Here is a 19,606-nt window from a genome sequence, read left to right as displayed (position 1 = left end):
TGTAACTTTTGTAGATGGGCCAGCTGTGCTTCCAAAAGGCATTGTTTTTAGAGTTTCCTTGTTTATATTTTTTTTGTGTGTTCTAGGTACAACATTTCAACTGGTGAATATGAAGGCTGGAATGATACTGATGCAAGATACAATGCAGCAGGAAACAATCAAGCAAGCCAGCTTAATATTGGAGAAAGGTAAACATAATATTATTTCAAATAAAACCAATGAATCTAATTAATCAATGTGGATGGCCAGTCAAAAAGTGGTCAGGTTGAAACCTGACAAACCGTACTTATTGAAAGCTGACCAACCCTACCAGTTGAAACCTGACCAACCATACCGGTTGAAACATGACCAACCGTACCAGTTTAAACCTGACCAACTGTACCAGTTTAAACCTGACCAACCGTACTGATTGAAAGCTGATCAACCGTACCAGTTTAAACCTGACCAACCGTACCAGTTTAAACCTGACCAACCGTACTGATAGAAAGCTGATCAAACGTACCAGTTTAAACTTGACCAACCGTACCAGTTTAAACCTGACCAACCGTACCAGTTTAAACCTGACCAACCGTACCAGTTGAAACCCGACCAACTGTACCAGTTGAAACCTGACCAACCGTATCAGTTTAAACCCGACCAACTGTAAAGGTTGAAACTTGAACAACTGTATCGGTTTAAACACTTTTTGTGTAATGTATACACATGGTACTAATAGTTTTACATCCTAACTGAAAGAAAAAGCAATGAGAGTAATGTATCTTGCCTACGAATGCAAGTAAAATGACACAGACAGGTCTCGAACCCATGCCTCTCACATGCACATATTTAGAGCTGCAGACACTCTCTTTCTCTGAGCAATTGCTTGCCTAAATAACCAGAAAGCAAAATGTAAAGGATTTTGGCCATTTCTGACGAATACTTTATGACTGTCGGTAGATTTGATTAAATGAATAAGCCGATATTCCTTATCATTCACTTCCCATACTGCTCCCTTAATTGCCTAAATAATTTTTATCCAAATAATTTATTTCTGTGTCTGTAGATTTGGTTTAAATGAGCAACAAGCTGACGACCGTGGCTATGTGTTTGAAAACAATCCTGAAGTAGAAATCTTCAATGATGCTGGCGGCAACACAGACTTCCAATTAAGACTTGCTATCAATACAGCTCAGTACGGCAGAACATTCCAGGACAGGTAGGTCTCGTTTTGTGCACGTTTCAATAGTAAGATGCTTAGCTGCCAACCCCAGGTTTCTGGGTTCACATCCTGTCAGATGCAAGGGTTTCTTCTCATGACAAAATATATTTATAGTTAAATCTGTGTGAAAATATTTTTTTTTCTCAAAGTAGCTTTATTGTTTTTCAAAGTTTCGAAATTCATAAAATAGAAATTTCTCTTTTCTTTTTATTATTTATTTAATTATACATATAAAATACATTTATTTATTTTATTTATTCAATTTCTGCCAAATACAAAGAAAAAGACAAAACGAAATATAAAAGGCAAGAAAAGACCAAACAGGTGCTACTGTACTGTACACATGTTAATTCAACTTGAATTTAAGTCAACTCGGAACAGCCCTTTGCAAAAAAGTCGTATACGATCCGTATACGCTGAAAACGTATACGACGTATACGGATCGTATACGATTTCACTGTTTACATTATTTCCACTCTGTTGCTCCACAAAGAGTTGGCGTCGTATACGTTTAGCATACGTAACGTATACGTTGTTTATTCATGATAAGAATATTGTATACGGGACGTATACGAATCATATATGAACAAACTAGGCCATTTTATAAATTATAATAGCAGTAATGAGTAGAATAGAGCTAAATAAAACATTTAAATTGTCATTACAACAAATACGTATGTAGGCTCTGGCCTAGGGTTAGGCCTAGCTAGCACCAGCCATTAGATAGGCCTAGTCTAGTATTAATTATTAGTAAGTAGTACTAGTAGGAGGAGCTAGTACATAAGATCATATTTATTTCTATATTTATTAGATAGCCTAGGCTACCGATAAAATTCAAACAACGTTTTTCGCAAGTAAATAAAGTACGCTAAACAGGTATACTACTAGGTAGGCCTAGAAAAAACAAGTGGCCATTTTCACAAATCGACGATGTTGTTTGCAGTTTTCCTTTATAAAATTTGACAGAGGTCAGTAAGTGCAGCCGCCGACGACGACCGAGCGTCGCTCGGTTGCCTACAGTTCCAACTCGTGGTCGACTCGGCTCCCTGGTGGCCAATCATGCATATCATCATCGGGTGAATCATCGGGTTCGTCGTCATGCCACGTGCGAGCTTTGGGTGGTCAAATTACATCGTTATGTTAAGCGATATTATTCTGCGACGTGTGTTGTAGCAATGGAGATGGAGTAACAATAATTCGGAAAATAATGCCGAAGAGGAAAACCATGACCCAAAACAGAAGTGGGGTCATTGTATAATAATAATAATTATTATTTAACGATGAATACATTCGGATTTTGAATATGAAGTCGATCACTTCCGCCGAGAAAAAAAAAACACAATTAGTGGTGATAGTAAATACAATATATCGAATCTCAATTTATACCCGGTAGCGAACAGATTGAATTGCTTTCATTTATCTCAGTGGTATTTCTGCTTGGTGATTAAGAAATCATAAAACATATCTTTCTTTATTTTCATGGTATTCCAATATGTTTAAAAAATAACTACCCTCAACTTTAAATAACAAATTAAATAAGTCTACTAAACATTGTTGATTTCCCATGGACCCAACAATACCCCAACTATTTCATTAATAATTGTTTATTTGTAACAGTTTATTTGAAATCCTTGTCCTTTGTTAATTCAATTGTGTGACAATTAAATTAGATTGTACATGCTTATGCTGTATATTATGTAAAAAGATGATTCATGGTAATATCAGATTCTTAAAAAAGATCAACACTTTGAATTCTCAAAATGTGTTCTATATCTTTATTTGGAGTTAGACTCGTACTACATTCATTAAAATGATAAACAAATAGCCGGCAGGCGTGTGTACAGAGGGGGCACAAAAAAACTATTACCTACTAATATTGTACACAGTTTTATTACATCCTTTTTTAAAGTAACACAACAGTGCATATTCAATATTATAGTAAAACGTCAATACGTGGTTACGAGGCGGTATCAACTAGGCTCATAGTTGTTTACCACTCCACGCCAATGATATGAATAAAGCCTATCTTATTAAATAGTATCGCGCCCGCGCATATACAAAAAAAAGTTACAAAGGTTCACATAATTAACGATTTTTTTTTTTAATTTACGAATTAGATAATAAAAATAATTTAATACCGCTCGGCTTATCAATGATGGAGGCATAAAAATGAGGGCGTAGGGTACCATTTTACCAGGGAGATGTAAAATAATTATTTAACAAACATTTAACTGGTTGGGTTTTACTGCGTTCGCGTACAATTTATCATTTGGATTTTTTAAGTTATATGTAGGTTATGTTAAATTGTATTTATTAGTGACAACTCTAGGAAATTTACAGCAATTAGTTCTGTATGCCTAAAATAGTAAAATTCTCTAAATAAAAACGTCGGAGCTTCTTTTTTGTATTTCTGGCTGTTGAATGTTTTGTTGGCACCCCCTAACTCTGATGATATCCATAATGCATCGTATTTCTATTTCACCGTTGTTGATATACTACTGCTAGAGTAGGTTATTAAAATAATACAACATAACCAAATCTAATATATGGGGGAAAGCTAGCTAGCTTATTTTCACAATGAGTGTACCACAGACTCTTTTTCTTGGCGTATTTTCCCCAGGCCTATTTACTCTTAGTTTACTGAACTGCGAGAGCTGCTGCAGTAGCTATATACTGCATATTTGATATACAATTACAATATGCCTATAGCCTAGCTAGTTAGAAGTCATCGAATTTACTATCTACCTGGGCCTACTGTAACAGGCCTACATCCCAGTTTTTTTTTTATGGTGAGTTAAAACCCGTAGCCAAAAAATCAACAACGATTGAAATGAATGAAATCTGATCCATCCATGTGATGCATGCATGCAGCGCACATAACACAGGCACGTTTTGGGTGAATTTATTTGGATCATTCCATATATATAATAGGGAGCCACATGTATTCTACATTTTTATTAAATCGTAATTTATGGATTTTACTTACTCGTTTTAAATTTAATATACTGCGGGCCCAATTTAATATTTATTTATTTATTTCAAAGTACATTAATATTATTTAAAGCACTTTCAAATTAATAACAGCACATTTTGTATGATTCACTTATATGGAACATACAAAAGGTAAAGAAATAGCAGAGGGGATAAACAAGGCAGAAGGGTCATTCCATCTCAGATCACCCAATGAGTTAAACCCTACCTCTTCCAATTTTAATGAAATTTGGTATATGGGTGATTCATAGCAATTAAAGCCAAAATTTCAAATTTTAACTTTATCGGACCAACGGTTTTCAAGATATCGCAATTTCAATTTTCGGTTTTTACGCAAAAAAGGGCGCGTCCGCCACGTTTCAAAGAGCTGTATCTCGGGAACTATAGGTTCGATTTTAAAAGCAAAGGTATTTTTGTAAAGGGGAGACCATAAGGAATCTAAATATACTAATTGTGTGTGTTTTATGTTAATTTTAAGTTGAATAAAACTTTGACATATATTTTGACCTTGAAATTGACCCCGTGGAACACGCCCGTTTTGTTGGTGACTATCATGAAAAATGTAGCCCTACGTGTCAACTACAACATATAAAAAAATTGGAGGGGTTTTTTTCTTTGTTTCCATGAAATTACAATTTGAAGTTGACATACCTCTTCCTTTTAGTGTATTTTTGGTGTCTGTCCATGCATTACTTCAATGTCAATTTGATGTATTCCAAAATTAATTTTATTACAAACTAAATATTATTATAATGTTACAATTGTCTATGTCTGGCCTTTACTCATTTTGGGAAATACTGTAATTCCTAGTCGAAGAGGATTTTATAAACGGAGAGGCTATAATACAATGTACATTTGATTCAGGAATCCAACAACAGTCTTCTTTGGAGGGCCAATAAAAGGTTTTCGCTGACCCATGAGGATGCATAAATTTAATTTGAAAATCCCCAAACTCTTCTGAGAGTGAGACATCCACCACCAAACCAATCCATGGGACACCATCATAACTACAGCACACAAAATTCTGAAGTCTAATAATGGTGGGTTGTGTATCAGCAACAATTTCATTTTCATCACTGAAAGATTCTTGAATCACTACCACATCCGGAGGGTTTATCTGGGTACTAAGTTTGTAGACCTGCATCTGTGCCAGAGAAACGGGAACAAAGCGATGATATTGTAATGTACCCTTGATGGTCTGGGCGAGGTTGAATCTCAGCTTTATTTCTTTTTCCACAGTAGATACCTCATCTATTCCCTCATGAAAAAAGTTGATGCCTGGAATGTCCATATGAGCGAGTCATATGGCCGAGCGGTTAAGGCAGGGGCGCCGTTTACCGTACCTAAAAGAGCCAACAACAACATCGGCAAGGGTTCGAGGCCGACTCGCTCCTAGTTCTGGTGGTGGAACAAGTCTTCTCGGATAAGGACTATAAACCGTAGGTCCAGTGTACACAGTTATAACATGTGTGTACTTTAAAGAACCCAGTTCATTATTTGAAAAAGAGTAGGGGGTTACCCCGGTGAACTGGTTCACACAATAGCCCCTGTATCAGGGGGATTACCACCTATCTGATAGGACAGTGATTAATTCACTATTGGTAATCCTTGGCCACATTGCCTAAAGACATAAAATAAAAATAAAAAATTACACAGTAGTCGAACATACTGAGAGATGTGATAATATGACATTCAGTCAAACGCTGTAAGCTTCTCATAGTGACAAGCCTCTTAACGGTTCCACCTATGCCATCACACGCACTCTTGCCATGTGATGTAGCAAAAAAATTCCACTCGGCGTCTAAACCAAAATCTTCCTGGTGGTGGCAAAGGTTAATAAAGTTATATTTGTTTTTGTATTGGCCGCCACATCCATCTGTGAAATAATGAACTTTTTTCATGGTTGGTAGTTTTGTTTTTCTATAGGGGATGACAACCTTTAAAAAGGCATATACAGTAACTGTTGTATGTTCTCTGCAATCACTTATTATGCATATGTTAATGTGCATAATAACATAGTAAGGACACTAAACTATGTGTCAAAATTGATTTTAAAAGTATGTGAGTTACCCAGTATTTCTCATATCAAAATATATCTACTGTTTAAGTGGGCCTGATGAGAAAGCGTAACAATAAGACACCTTAACAGTTAGTGTTCACACTGTGTATAAGTATAACAACACCAAAAATACACTAAAAGGAAGAGGTATGTCAACTTCAAATTGTAATTTCATGGAAACAAAGAAAAAAACCCCTCCAATTTTTTTATATGTTGTAGTTGACACGTAGGGCTACATTTTTCGTGATAGTCACCAACAAATTGGGCGTGTTCCACGGGGTCAATTTCAAGGTCAAAATATATGTCAAAGTTTTATTCAACTTAAAATTAACATAAAACACACACAATTAGTATATTTAGGTTCCTTATGGTCTCCCCTTTACAAAAATACCTTTGTTTTTAAAATCGAACCTATAGTTCCCGAGATACAGCTCTTTGAAACGTGGCGGCCGCGCGCTTTTTTGCGTAAAAACCGAAAATTGAAATTGCGATATCTCGAAAACCGTTGGTCCGATAAGGTTAAAATTTGAAAATTTGGTTTTAATTGCTATGAATCACCCATATACCAAATTTCATCAAAATTGGAAGAGGTAGGGTTTAAAATTCCATTTTTTTTGGGTGAACTGAGATGGAATGACCCAGAACAGCCTTGGTGGGTTTTTATGCTTGCTAGAAAAACAACGTCTAGTAAAATACAGCACCAATTTTTTTCATTCGCGAAAACTATGAACTAAATCATCATAGGGAATTTAATGTACATATACCGACTGAAAAAAACCCAAATTGTACACTAATTATTGAAGTCAAGATGCTCCTGCCATCGTAAACGTATGCTATCGTCGTCTTGTAAAAAGAGGGACAGTCCCTTTTCGTTTGGTAATACGATGCAGTTTGTATACACGCGTCGTTGTATACGGATCATATACGGATCGTATACGGAGCGTATAATTAGGAAATTGTTTATAAATGATCGTATACGGTTCGTATATGTTTATTATGCGGGCAGGAACTTCCGAATTGACGTATACGTTTCGTATACGAAGTGGACTTCCTATACGAAACATATACGAAACGTATGTAAATCGTATACGTTCGTATACGGTTTTTTTGCAAAGGGAGTGCACAGAAATAAAACCAAAACTAGATTTGAACTCGTCACTTTGACGAGTTCGGGTTATCCGCGCATACGCAACATGCACGTACTTTAAACTATATGAACCTCGACAATTATTATGCCATCCTTTGACATGAAATAAAAATGTTTACAGTGCTGAATTGTACCTATTATGTAGTATACACCATATTACAGTATTTTACAGAATAAACTGTGTATATGTTATATACAGTGTAGCATAGACGGAATTACGAGACCCATCTTTTAAATCCAATTATTAACACGATGACATCATCAAATTGACATATAAAGATAACCACTTTAGAAGATAATTATCTAAATAATTACATTAAAACAAATTTGAAGAATTTTGGGAACGTAAAAGTGAGATGCGCTCTCGTTTAAACGCAATGAACTTTGACGCAAGAGATGAAAATATGACTTTTTTAATTCAACTGGCCATATGATGACGTCACAACATCTGATTGGCAAAATATTCACATCAATTCATATCTACAATCCAATAGCTTCCAGAAAACGTTTTAATCATGATTATCACTTTTTAATCTGACGAGCTATAACAGATTGATATTTACTGTAAAGATGAAAATAAGTGACCCAAGTTATTTACGTTTTTAGACATGATGACGTCATAAAAATTAAAATATTTTTAATTCATGCGAAAGATAGTTGATTGACGTAGACAATATTACAATTTCGGGGGAAATGGAATACGTATAAGCGAGATGCGGTTTGTTGAATGTGATGAGCAATAACGAAAGAGTAAAAAATCCTATATTTTACATTCGTGTGGCCATACGATGACGTCATAACATTCGAGTGGTAAAGGTTTGGCATGAATTCATATCTACAACATATCTGCTTACATATTAAATTAAAAAAATTGGGGGTCGTGGATGATCCTGAGGAGCTATAATAGATTAAAAATAGGCTTAATTTTGACAATATGTTGTCACTTTTGCAACTAAAACGCACGCAAATGGTGTAAATCAACGTGTTCGTATGACGTCATTTTAATTTGAAATGATGTCAATCTTTTTTAAAATAACTAGGAAAGACCGTAAAATTATAATTCAAGAGAAAAACACATGATTTTTTTCGCGCGCGGGGGAATTTTTGACATGCTCAAAATGTCATGATCAGCGTAGAAAGTTGATTAGAAATTAATTTTGCGCATTTTTAATTTTTAAATGCGCGTGCGCGCGTAACTTCTTGTGAAACATGTCATTTTTAATCCATAGAAAGTTTGCCCTTAATTTAACTTAAATTTTCACCAAGTGTCAATATAAAATTACTTTTGGTTTATAATCTATGACCAATCATTGAAATTCATAAAATCGCACGTAACTTACGCTGCGCGACTCTAAAGTCATATAACGAAGTTTCTTGCACATCTACAGCTACAGGCCAATCTTATGACAAAGTTATACAATCTTATGTTGACAAGGATGAGAGATATGCGACGCACAAAAATCCGGGAAAGAAAGAAGAATAAAGATAAAGAAAAAAGATATTTACAATAACAAGGGTTATCCGCAACTTACTAGTTGCGGATAACCAATAACTACATTGTACAATTAAAGCATCTACAAGAAAGCGACCAACTACAAACATTTTCAGCATCAAAAGACCAAAAAATGAAGTGAAAATTAGATAAAAAGTATAATTAAAGACATGAGCTGAAACAGACCTTAACATTAAATACCTAACAAATATAGCACAAGCTATTGTTTTAATCATCTACTCTTGATTATAACATTATTATTCATTTATTTACACCATGTAAAATTCAAAATATGTTAACAAATTATAAATCAAATTAATAGTTAATGCCTCGTGTCAATAGAAACTCAAATAAGCTCTGAGATCTTTAAGACAGGTTCCACCAGGAAAAAAAGTTTTTATGAAAAAAAAATTCTGATCAATGTTCATAGACAGAGACAAACAGGGGTTACAGACGCATACACTACGCAAGAGACCAAGTATGGTTGAAGACAAGACAAACAAATAAACTAGCCTTCGCTAAAAATTGGCCTTAATGAACTTGACCCGATTTTCACCAAAAGTGTGTGTCTTATGCTGTGTGGTTTAGGCTAAATCCACTACAAACATGTGTATACGAGTTTGGTGTAAAGGTTATGTAACAAGCCTTTCAATTTTAACAATAGCTTCAGTCAACTAACAATAGAACAGCAACGCGAAAAAACACACGGGTGAATTTGAAAAGAAATAGGTTTTTTAAACTATTCGCATAAAAAAACCTGTATATTAAATCAAATTATGTTTTAAAATTACAAATCACAAATTATAACTCTTGCCTCTTGTACAAAAATGAAGTTTTTTGAACAAGTAGTTCTCGAGAAAATGCAATTTTAGTTTACTTGTTAATTTAAGACTGCTCACCAGCTTTTGAAAATTCTGTCCTATCTTTTAACACTAGCAGGTCTGAAAAAAATTTTAAAAAGTGGTCCAGAATTAGGACCGTGGTCCAGATTTTCACCAAAAATGGGCAGTATTGTCCTTGCAACAGGCGACATGTATGGTAGTAAATTGGAGTCATTCGAATAAAAATTGTGAGCGCTAGAGTGATGACAAACATACAAACACACAAACCGAACAGATCAGCATACTTGGCCAATTTTCAATTTGGCCAAGTAATAAGGGTAAAAGAAGTGTTTGAAATAGGTCAAATTTTGCAGTATAGAATACCCCTAATCTTAAATTTGTACAATTGTCACATGATCTAATCACTCACTTTGTTGTTTACTGTAGTGTAACACAAGTTAATTACCAGGATGGGAAACAAATCCATGCTTTTTCCAAAAGTCTCAAGACTTAGACAGGCCCTTTGTTGGTTCCTGAGTAAGAATTCATAAATCAAGTGAAGATTCTGGTTCTTCTAGTTAAGCTTTGAATATTCTTTTTTCAGATCCCATACCTTTGCCATCCGTCAACCTCCGGAAGACTTGGAGGGTGTTGAGATTCACAACGTAAACGTGCGAGGAAAGCGTGGCAACATCGTTCAAGTGTACCCAGCTACCGAGTACGATTTCACACCAAATAACCTGCAGGTTGAACCGGGCGCATATGTACATTTCCAGTAAGTTGTCAAAATAGTTACTATATCCTCTGGTATAATCCCATAAATTGGGACTACTTTAGGGGGATAGGATATTCTACACTTTAAGCTTGGTTCTAAGAACGTAAGCACAACGCAAGTTATTTGACCAATCACAAATGATGGTTATTCGAAACTGTTGCTTGCCATGGCAACTCGCTTGCAATGTGTTATGCCACTGCGTCTGTCTACATCAATCCATTGCATTGCGTCTAGTGGGAACTGAGCTTAATAGTATTTTAGTATAGTTCTAATCTAGTACACTTTTACAATGTTAGCAAAAATTTGGATTTGATCTGGAAGAAAGCGTGATATTTTTTTCTTCATGTGCAAGTTATTTTTGTCATCATAGTATAAATATATGCAACCAGCATTATTTCCAAGTTACTGAAACATGTGTAAAAAAGTACAACTATCCGACACGACACAGATTTATTTTTGCTTGGCAGTGTAAAAGGAGTATTGGAATTATGTTCACCCACCCTTTTGGTTCACACATGATTTTCAGCTTTCATTTTCCATTATCTGATGTGAACCATGTGTTGTACAGTGTCTGTAAATCTATGAATATTTTTAACACTTGATTTGTTTTTTCAGGTGGACCGGGTCTAACACCAACCCAACTAACAATGATGGACAAGGTTTACAGGGAACGGATCGTTCCAACGTGGTTCCCTTGACCGAGCAAGTTTATCCAGAGGGAAGTGACTTGTACTATCAGCCCTACTCCAAATTTGGTCATTTTGGGAACAACATTCCCATGCATCTTGACAATGCATCGTTCCTTGGTTTCAGCAGAACAGATTTGGAAAATCTAGCAGTCCTTGGAAACCGTAAGTATCTACAACTTGCTTTAAAGCTCATGGAAACATGAATTTTAAATATAATATCTGGTATTGTACATAAATCAAATATTTGTAATAGAAATCAAGACGAAAAAACATGAATTTCCCATAAATTGGTCAAATACAAAATTTGGCAAAATTCTGCTATAAAAACCAGGAAGACTTTTTTTCAGTTAGGTAGTTTAACCTAGTAATAACATGTCTGGTGACTCCCTTGAAGGTGAAAAAGATGGTGGCTATACGGTGGCACACCGTTTATTTTTCATAGTTTTTTAAAATGCCTCTATTTACAACATTTGTGTACAAAAGAATATTTACTGTGTAAAAAACTATCCCTCCACTGATAAGCTTATTGTCAACAAGCTTGTGTAACACAAATAAAATCCCAAAAATTATGAAACATAGAGGAAACTGTAGATCGGATAATCGTTGGAATGTATGATCAATAGAAATGTTTTACCCGCACCTGGCCTTGATCGCACTAGACTTGATTTAGTCAAATTAACAGAGTCATCGTCTCATTTTCTTATATAGTGCCCTCTATGTTGTATTGTCTACAGCAATTTCTTTTTTTTTTACAAAATTGGAATGTTTGATTATTTTAAACTGAAACATATAATTATTATTATTGATAAAATAACAAAAAAACCTTGTTTTAAAGAATCCCTAACTATTATTGCAAAAACACTGCTTTTCAACCAAAACTCATTAAAAAATATTATAACATTTTATCAACAAATCAGATTTCAAACATTTAATTTAGAAAACGCCTTTTTGTACTGTGTAAACTGAAAGAAAGAGTAAAATATGTTGTTCTATTTGAAAACCATACATTAAAGATATTATTATTAATTATTAATTTATTATCATAAATTTTTTTTCGTTTTATTTTCTATAGAGTGAATAATTTAATTAAAACTGCACAATGGGATATTTAAAGCTTTAGATTTTTCAACAATTTATTGTTCATGATTTTGGTGGACAGAAAATAAATAATCTTTATAAGGAAAACAAAAAATGAATTCTTCTATGTAAAGTTTTCTAAAATAACGTTCGTTTTTTCTAAAATGTTCTGCCTAACCACAACAGGAAAAAAAATCAACTCTGCATATTTTTGTTTTCCTTTACATTTTTTGTTAAAATTTATGTTTAAAATATCAGCATTAATTCTTGTCAGATTTTTCATTGTTAGTAATACACATTTTTCAAGGACATTAGCCTGGCGTACATACTGTACAGTTGTAAATGTATGTAAATGTATACTGTTAGAAAATCCTTGAATTTCAAATGAGATGGATTTGAACATTAATAGATGAGGTTATTGTATAAATGTTTAGATTTATCTTAGTCCTATGAGAATTAAAAGCATTTTGTAGACTTCAAGCGTATTAATATAAACACATCAGGCTTGATATAATAGCATATCCTGGTGTAACATATGCATACTGAATATCTGTGTGCAAAATATTATGTAAAAAGATTTTAATATCATTTCATACTATGGAATTTTGTTATTCTGAAAAAAATCAATAAGTATACAAAATGGAGCACTTAGCAATTAGTAACAAAAAGATGCTGTATTTGTTCTCAATTGAGTACTGTAGTTAAATTTGCACCAGTGGCATGTCCACCTCTTATAATAATAATAATGACGTACTTAATTTTATGAACGAATAATATTGTATTTTGTGTTTTATAATATATTTTTTTTTCTATACTGTTTATAATTGTGCCTCTTTTACTTTTTATTATATATATATATTGATTGTAAACAAACGTTATCAGCCAATGTCTGCTGTTTTGTATGTGTTTTTAAACCTAAATAAAATAAATAAATAAATTTAGCATTCACACATTTAATTTAAAGACGAGCAGTCATGGCAATCGGTAAACCATGTACTGTAGCTTGTCCCCATAGAATCTGTATCTATCCTCCGCGTTATTCATTCAATGGTAATAAGAACATAGATTCTATATTTTTATTTATTGATTTATTTTTTTTTAACCATATTTAATGAGGGTGATTGCTGATCATTAGGGACCCTCAGAGGTTCACAAGACAAACATTATACACAAGAGGCTCTGGGAAGTCTTTGGGAGTGGAGTAATTTGGTCCTTAGAAAATATCCTGACATGTGACGGAACTTAAACCCAGGACCCTTGGAGTGGTAGCCAAGCATCATAACCACCAAGCCACAACTCCACTCCTATTACCGTTACTGCTAGTAATTTGGCCTTAACAATTTTTCTACCTGATGCAACACGCACAATACAGTACAATATTTATACGGTAGGCCCCTTGCGGTTTGTGAAGATCCTGGACCAACGTCATGTTTTTGTTTTTTTTAACCATATTTAATGAGGGTGATCCATCCAGCAATTGCTGATCATTAGGGACCCTCAGAGAGAAGTTCACAAGACCAACATACACAAGATGGTCTACATAAACAAAGTATTATTACACTTATTGTTTATTCTTATCAATTCGTCTGACCCAAGTCCATTTATGATTGGATTCTGTTATCACAGACATACGCATTTGAACCTATACAATCAAAAAATAGAATAAAAATTGATGACAGATTTGGACAAATGATAGTATGCTTAATTTGTATAGGTCCTTGCAAAATAATCTAGCGTCATAATAATGATGAGATACATGCTCTATTATTAATTTAATCATTAGATTATTAACATGATAATTAGATTATTCACATGATTTATTGTTAAAATTATTAATAATAATTCTATCATCTATTAATAATAGATGACATATCACATCTATAATTCACCTATTACAGTTAAAGTGTGATATTTCCCTTATCTCTTATACAGTATTAATCTTCCTAATAAATTATGTAATGCAGTATATTATTGATATGATATAATTTGATTATTATTAATAATAGATAATATGTTGAATAATGATGTTGAATATTAATAATAAACATGTATCTGAATTGATTTGAATTTATTCGGTTAGCATTTTATTTTGTATTTAAAAAATACAAAACCATAACATATTACTAAACTACAGAAATTTCATTAAAAAAAAATACAATATAGACGTTGTTTCAGGCCAATATATAATTGGATTATGTTTATTATAATTATATAATTATATTTGTAAAAAATAATATAATGATTTCTTTGAAATAAACCAAGCCTTATTTGATATTCTGCTGAGCAACAGCAAAACGTCAAGTCAAATAATAAGGTATTTATTTGACATTTTTGTTTATTTCAAAAAAATTATTATCTATACATGCTATATGCCTTGATAAAAAAATAGTGTTATCTAAAAGCTTAGTAATCTCTTTCTGGCTGTTTAATTTACTTGATCATTTTGATTAAAAAGCTTACTGTATTTTATGTGTACTCCATTGTGAGCCTGCCACTGATAAACACACATCATTGCCAATTTTTTAATAATTTGCCATTGTGGATGTACCCTATGGAATTAAACATTTATAGTTATGCCAAAATTACATTCATTTATATAATTAATAATTAAAAATGGAGAATATTATATTTAAATTCTAAAAATAATCATGTTTGAAATGTGTGGCTCTCATTCATACCACCAGCCTTGGGCGAAGTTGCTGTCGCAGGTGTTTCATTCAGTGAATGACGACTAAAATGTAGCTAGCAAATTTACACATAATTAAGGGTCAATAGCTTCTAACAAATAATTATAAATAATATAGAGTTTTGAATGTTGTTGATTGTTGGTATCTGTAGGCTATCTGAACTTGTCCAATATCATAGAAAAATACCATGATACAGCATCACATGTGTCACAAAGCAGTGGAACCTAATCCTTAACCTAACCTTAATGCTTACAGCTATCACATGTGATGCTGTATTGCTTAATAGTCCTACGATACTGTACAAACATGTCATATGTGGAGATGCAGCACTGACAATCGGATGATTCTTAATAACAATTAATAAATATTTTGCAGAATTTTTATAGATAGTAAATTAAAAAATACTTTGGAGAGAAACAGAATATTATGTACACACTATAAGAGGCCAGAATGTTAAATATGTTAAAAAGTCTACAAACTGTCTAAATCGTTAAAAATAATAAAGATCTACAACTGTCACAAATTCCATGTTCAAAATTATTCTTGAAATATGACTTGACACGCAAACGGTACTTTATATCAAAAATGAATTTGATGAAATATTTTTAAAATTAGTCAGATATAAAACACTGGACACAAGAGTACCCTTAATGTAAAACATATTGAAAATAAAAATTTACATAGTGTAAATTATACAAACGAGAGGCAGAGTTACTACTTAAGGTCTAATTGTAAACCTTTAATTTGACAGTCTGGTAACATTTTTTTATGTAATAATTTTTTCAAGATCAATATTCATTTTTTCATTTAGTTAACCTATAAGATATTTTAAATTTCAGGTCAGTTCAGAGGTGAAATGTCAGAACTTGACGATGCTGGAACATACTTCGACCTTGGTCCACGAAAGGTAACAAGCACAGGACACTATCAGTATATGTGTACTCGAAACAATAACTTCTCAAACCGCAGTCAGAAGGGTCGTATCATATCCAGGGATGAGGCGATCATTTACAAGTCAATTGGTACAACTGGCGGAAGTGTGGCGACAACTCACAGGTAACTAAATGTAGTATGGTGTTCGCTAACTATTGGTAATGTTTAGCAGTAATTTACTAGGTGTAAAGAACCATATGTCGTGGTAGTCAGTTAACTAGCTGTACCATAGGTAATGGTGTTCACTAACTGTACCATTAAAGAAAGGTAATATGATTGAAGAAGGCATGATCAAAAAAGCAAAAAGCTTGTGACAGACATGCCTAAACAAAGATTAGATAAAAACAACACGAAAAAAGAAAATAAATAAATAAATTGGTAATGTTTAGCAGTAATTGACTAGCTGTAAAGTACCATAGGTCATGGTAGTCAGTTAACTAGCTGTACCATAGGTAATGGTGTTCACTAACTGTACCATTGGTAAATGTTTAACAGTAATTCACTAGCTGTAAACTACCATTTATGTCATGGTAGTCAGTTAACTAGGTGTACCATAGGTATTGATAGACAGTTGTTTATCCTGTACCATAGAAAGTGGTAGTCGATGGTTAAATAAGGTGTACCATGGGTTCAGTAAGTCAACTCGGTGTACTTTGGGTAATGGTAGTCAGTAGTTAACTAAGTATACCATGGGTATGTTAGGTGGTAGTTAGCTGTACCATGGATATGGTAGTTGGTTATTAACTATGTGTTACATTGGCTTGGTTGTCTGTGATAAATATTGATGTTCCATACTTGGTAGTTTTAAAATAGATGGACCTTGGTTATGGTAGTCAGTAGTCAATGTAGTCAACTAGGTGTACCTTTGGTATGGTAGTCAGCAGTTAACAAAATGTACCACTGGTAGTTGGTAGTTAACTATGTGTAACATTGGCGTGGTATTCGTTAGTAAAACATGGGCATGGTAGTCGATAACTAACTATCATTTGAAAAATTTACAATACCTGAAATATCCGTCCTTTTTAATGTTTTATTCTACTGCCAATTTCTTTTAGCTCAATTAGATTTGATGCTGGTGACTTGAATCAATTGTACGATATTAGACTTGAAGAATGGACACCAGAGGTTGGAGAAAAGATTGTTCAGTCTTATGGCCGTGAAGTAAACGTTGGCAAACATTACGAAAGCAATTTCATAAACTTAGGACCTGTAGGGAATTTAACTAAAAACGGAAGAACGTTCAGTATGCAGATTAACCTCAACGACGATTCGTACGACGTTCTGTCGGTCTACTACTCCGACGACGACTTCAGAACGTGGAATGAAGTTGACGCGGAGCTACAAAATGATAAAGTGACGTTTGAAGCACAGAAGGGCGGTGTGTACATAGTACGCGGTAATCCGAATATTGGATTGATTGTTGGTTGCGTCATCGCTGCGTTAGTATTCGTCCTGTTAATTGTTGGTAGCGTTATGTATTTCCGCAAAAACCCTGACAAGTGGGCTGGTATTCGTGCGTCCTGTTCAGCGTCAGCAAAGTCAGTTGACGGAAGGGTTTGATTGAAATCTTTTAAACTACTTATTTTAATTTTATTATACTTGATCACTGGTTTTACCTTATCCAATCACACTTTGGTTAACAATTCTAGTAATTTGTTACTCCAGCCTGGAACCGCACACTCATAATTATGATTACTTATGATTTAAAAGAAAACAAAACAGGAAAAAATATAAATGTTTGTAAGTTTTTAAAGTTTTTTAAATTAACAAAGAGTTTGGGAAAATTTCGTTATGAATGCACTTAGTGAAAAACATTTTTTTATCAAACATTCCAGCAAAATGTAATCTGTTTAAAATCATTTTATACTGATCATAATTTTATTGTAGGTAAGCTAACTCTAAAGTTCAGTTTTAGAATCTTAATGTAAAAACAAATTGCCTTGCATGGATGATGCATTGTAGTTTGGAAGATACTGAATGCAATGTATTTATAGTCTTTCAAACCATGTATAATTTTAGACAAATTTAGTATATACTTAAAATGCAATCAACTTTCCCATAAATTGAAGATTCTGTGGGCTAGCACAAACGTTTTATTCACCAAAAACTGGTATTTTTTTATTTAGAAAAGAGATTATTAAGTCTTCAGTGAGAGTTGGCAGTTGTACTATTTTAAACACCAATATGCCTAACAGTTTGTAGAGATGTATATTTTTGATTTACACTTTCAATATAAATTATAAAAGAAAGTATTTTTTTAATAAATTAAATATTTTGATATTATAAGATTAATTCTTGATAGAAGAGGTGGAAGGATATTTATATATGAGAGATAGATGTATATTAATTTGATTTAGATAATGTGATTGTATATGAATATTAATGACATAATCACCGGAGAGCAATACGTGTTAAAGTGGTTACTATGCAATAATTAATTCACAGTAAGCTGAGTAGGTCATTAATTAATTCACAGTAAGATGAGTAGGTCATTAATTACATATCATAATGCACAAGTCGATATCTAGTACCAAGCTACTGTATATTTTAAGCAATTGGTAAGCTTTTTTCCCAACTAGACGCAACGAAACGGAATATGTTAGGAAGCAACTGTTGCTTGTCATTAATCAACTCGCTTGCGTTGCGTCTACGGCCTTGCGTTACGTTTACGGCCTTGCGTTACGCTTACGGCCTTGCGTTACGCTTACGGCCTTGCGTTACGTTTACGTCCTTGCGTTACATCTCTACTAGTGGTAACCAAGCTCAAAGCTTGGTTCCCACTAGCGCAAGCGTTTTAACCAATGACAAGCGAAGTTATAGACAGTTAGCAATCACAGCTATCGCTTGTGATTGGTCAATTCACTTGCGTTGCGTTACGTCCTTGTGTTGCGTCGCTAGTGGGAACCAAGCTTTATTATCATGTATATGTTTAGAAATGTTACTATTATTTTATTTTTGTTAACAGAAAAGTATGTAATTTAGGATCACTCACTGTAGAAAAACAAAATCTTTACACATATTTGCAACAAACGTGATCTGACATAATTCTTGATTATTAATAGTACTGTTCTTTTTTTATACAATACAGTATTTAATTATACATAATTAGTTTCCACCCAGGTGTATAAATGGGTACCCGGTTAGATCAAGACACAACTTTGCGCTGATTACTAGCTGCATTATGGGAGTATGTTTCAATACGTGTTTGATCCAAAAATGACTGGGGTAATAATGTTCAGCGCTTAATCGTGGTTCCCACTAGCGACCCAACACAAGGACGTAACGCAACGCAAGTGAATTGATCAATCACAAGCGAGGGCTTATTCGCTTGTGATTGCTAACTGTCTATAACTTCGCTTGTCTTTGGTTAAAACGCTTGCGTTGCGTTTAAGTCCTTGCGTTACGTTCTAGTGGGAACCAAGCTTTAGAGAAGCTTGCTTGTTGAGCGCTGCCGCTATATAAGAATGAACTATTATTATTATTATTATTATTTCTTAAGATCCATATTTTTAATAAGTTTTCTTTTCTATTGAAGATTTTTTATCCGCTGGACGGAACATTAAGCATCTTTCAAAATTATAAATAATTGCAATTTTTATATTGTTTTTCTTTTAGAAAAAGGTTCATATGTAATTGTTAACCAATCTGCAGACGGTACTGTTTCGATCTTATTAGATCTCGTCAGTGCAGCTCAGGTTTCTTTTTAGCACCAAATAAAGTTATACTGTTTGTACACA

The 19,606-nt window shown here is 33.6% G+C and overlaps 1 protein-coding gene across 1 annotated transcript in view; it reads left to right on the top strand.

Annotated features, from left to right (window-relative positions):
• Nucleotides 1–19,606, top strand: part of LOC140058728 (protein DD3-3-like) — a 29,001-nt gene extending 9,395 nt beyond the window's left edge. Inside the window, exons 9-14 of the mRNA XM_072104451.1 lie at nt 87–188; nt 1,043–1,195; nt 10,313–10,483; nt 11,099–11,334; nt 15,776–15,992; nt 16,925–19,606. Of these exons, the coding sequence (XP_071960552.1) occupies nt 87–188; nt 1,043–1,195; nt 10,313–10,483; nt 11,099–11,334; nt 15,776–15,992; nt 16,925–17,429 (1,384 nt within the window). The 3' untranslated portion in view covers nt 17,430–19,606. The remainder of the gene's footprint in view (nt 1–86; nt 189–1,042; nt 1,196–10,312; nt 10,484–11,098; nt 11,335–15,775; nt 15,993–16,924) is intronic.

This window comes from Antedon mediterranea, chromosome 9 (genome assembly GCF_964355755.1).
Source record: "Antedon mediterranea chromosome 9, ecAntMedi1.1, whole genome shotgun sequence".
Lineage (NCBI taxonomy): Eukaryota > Metazoa > Echinodermata > Crinoidea > Comatulida > Antedonidae > Antedon > Antedon mediterranea.
The sequence above is the reverse complement of the archived record's forward strand: the minus strand, read 5'-3'. Positions and strand labels throughout refer to the sequence as shown.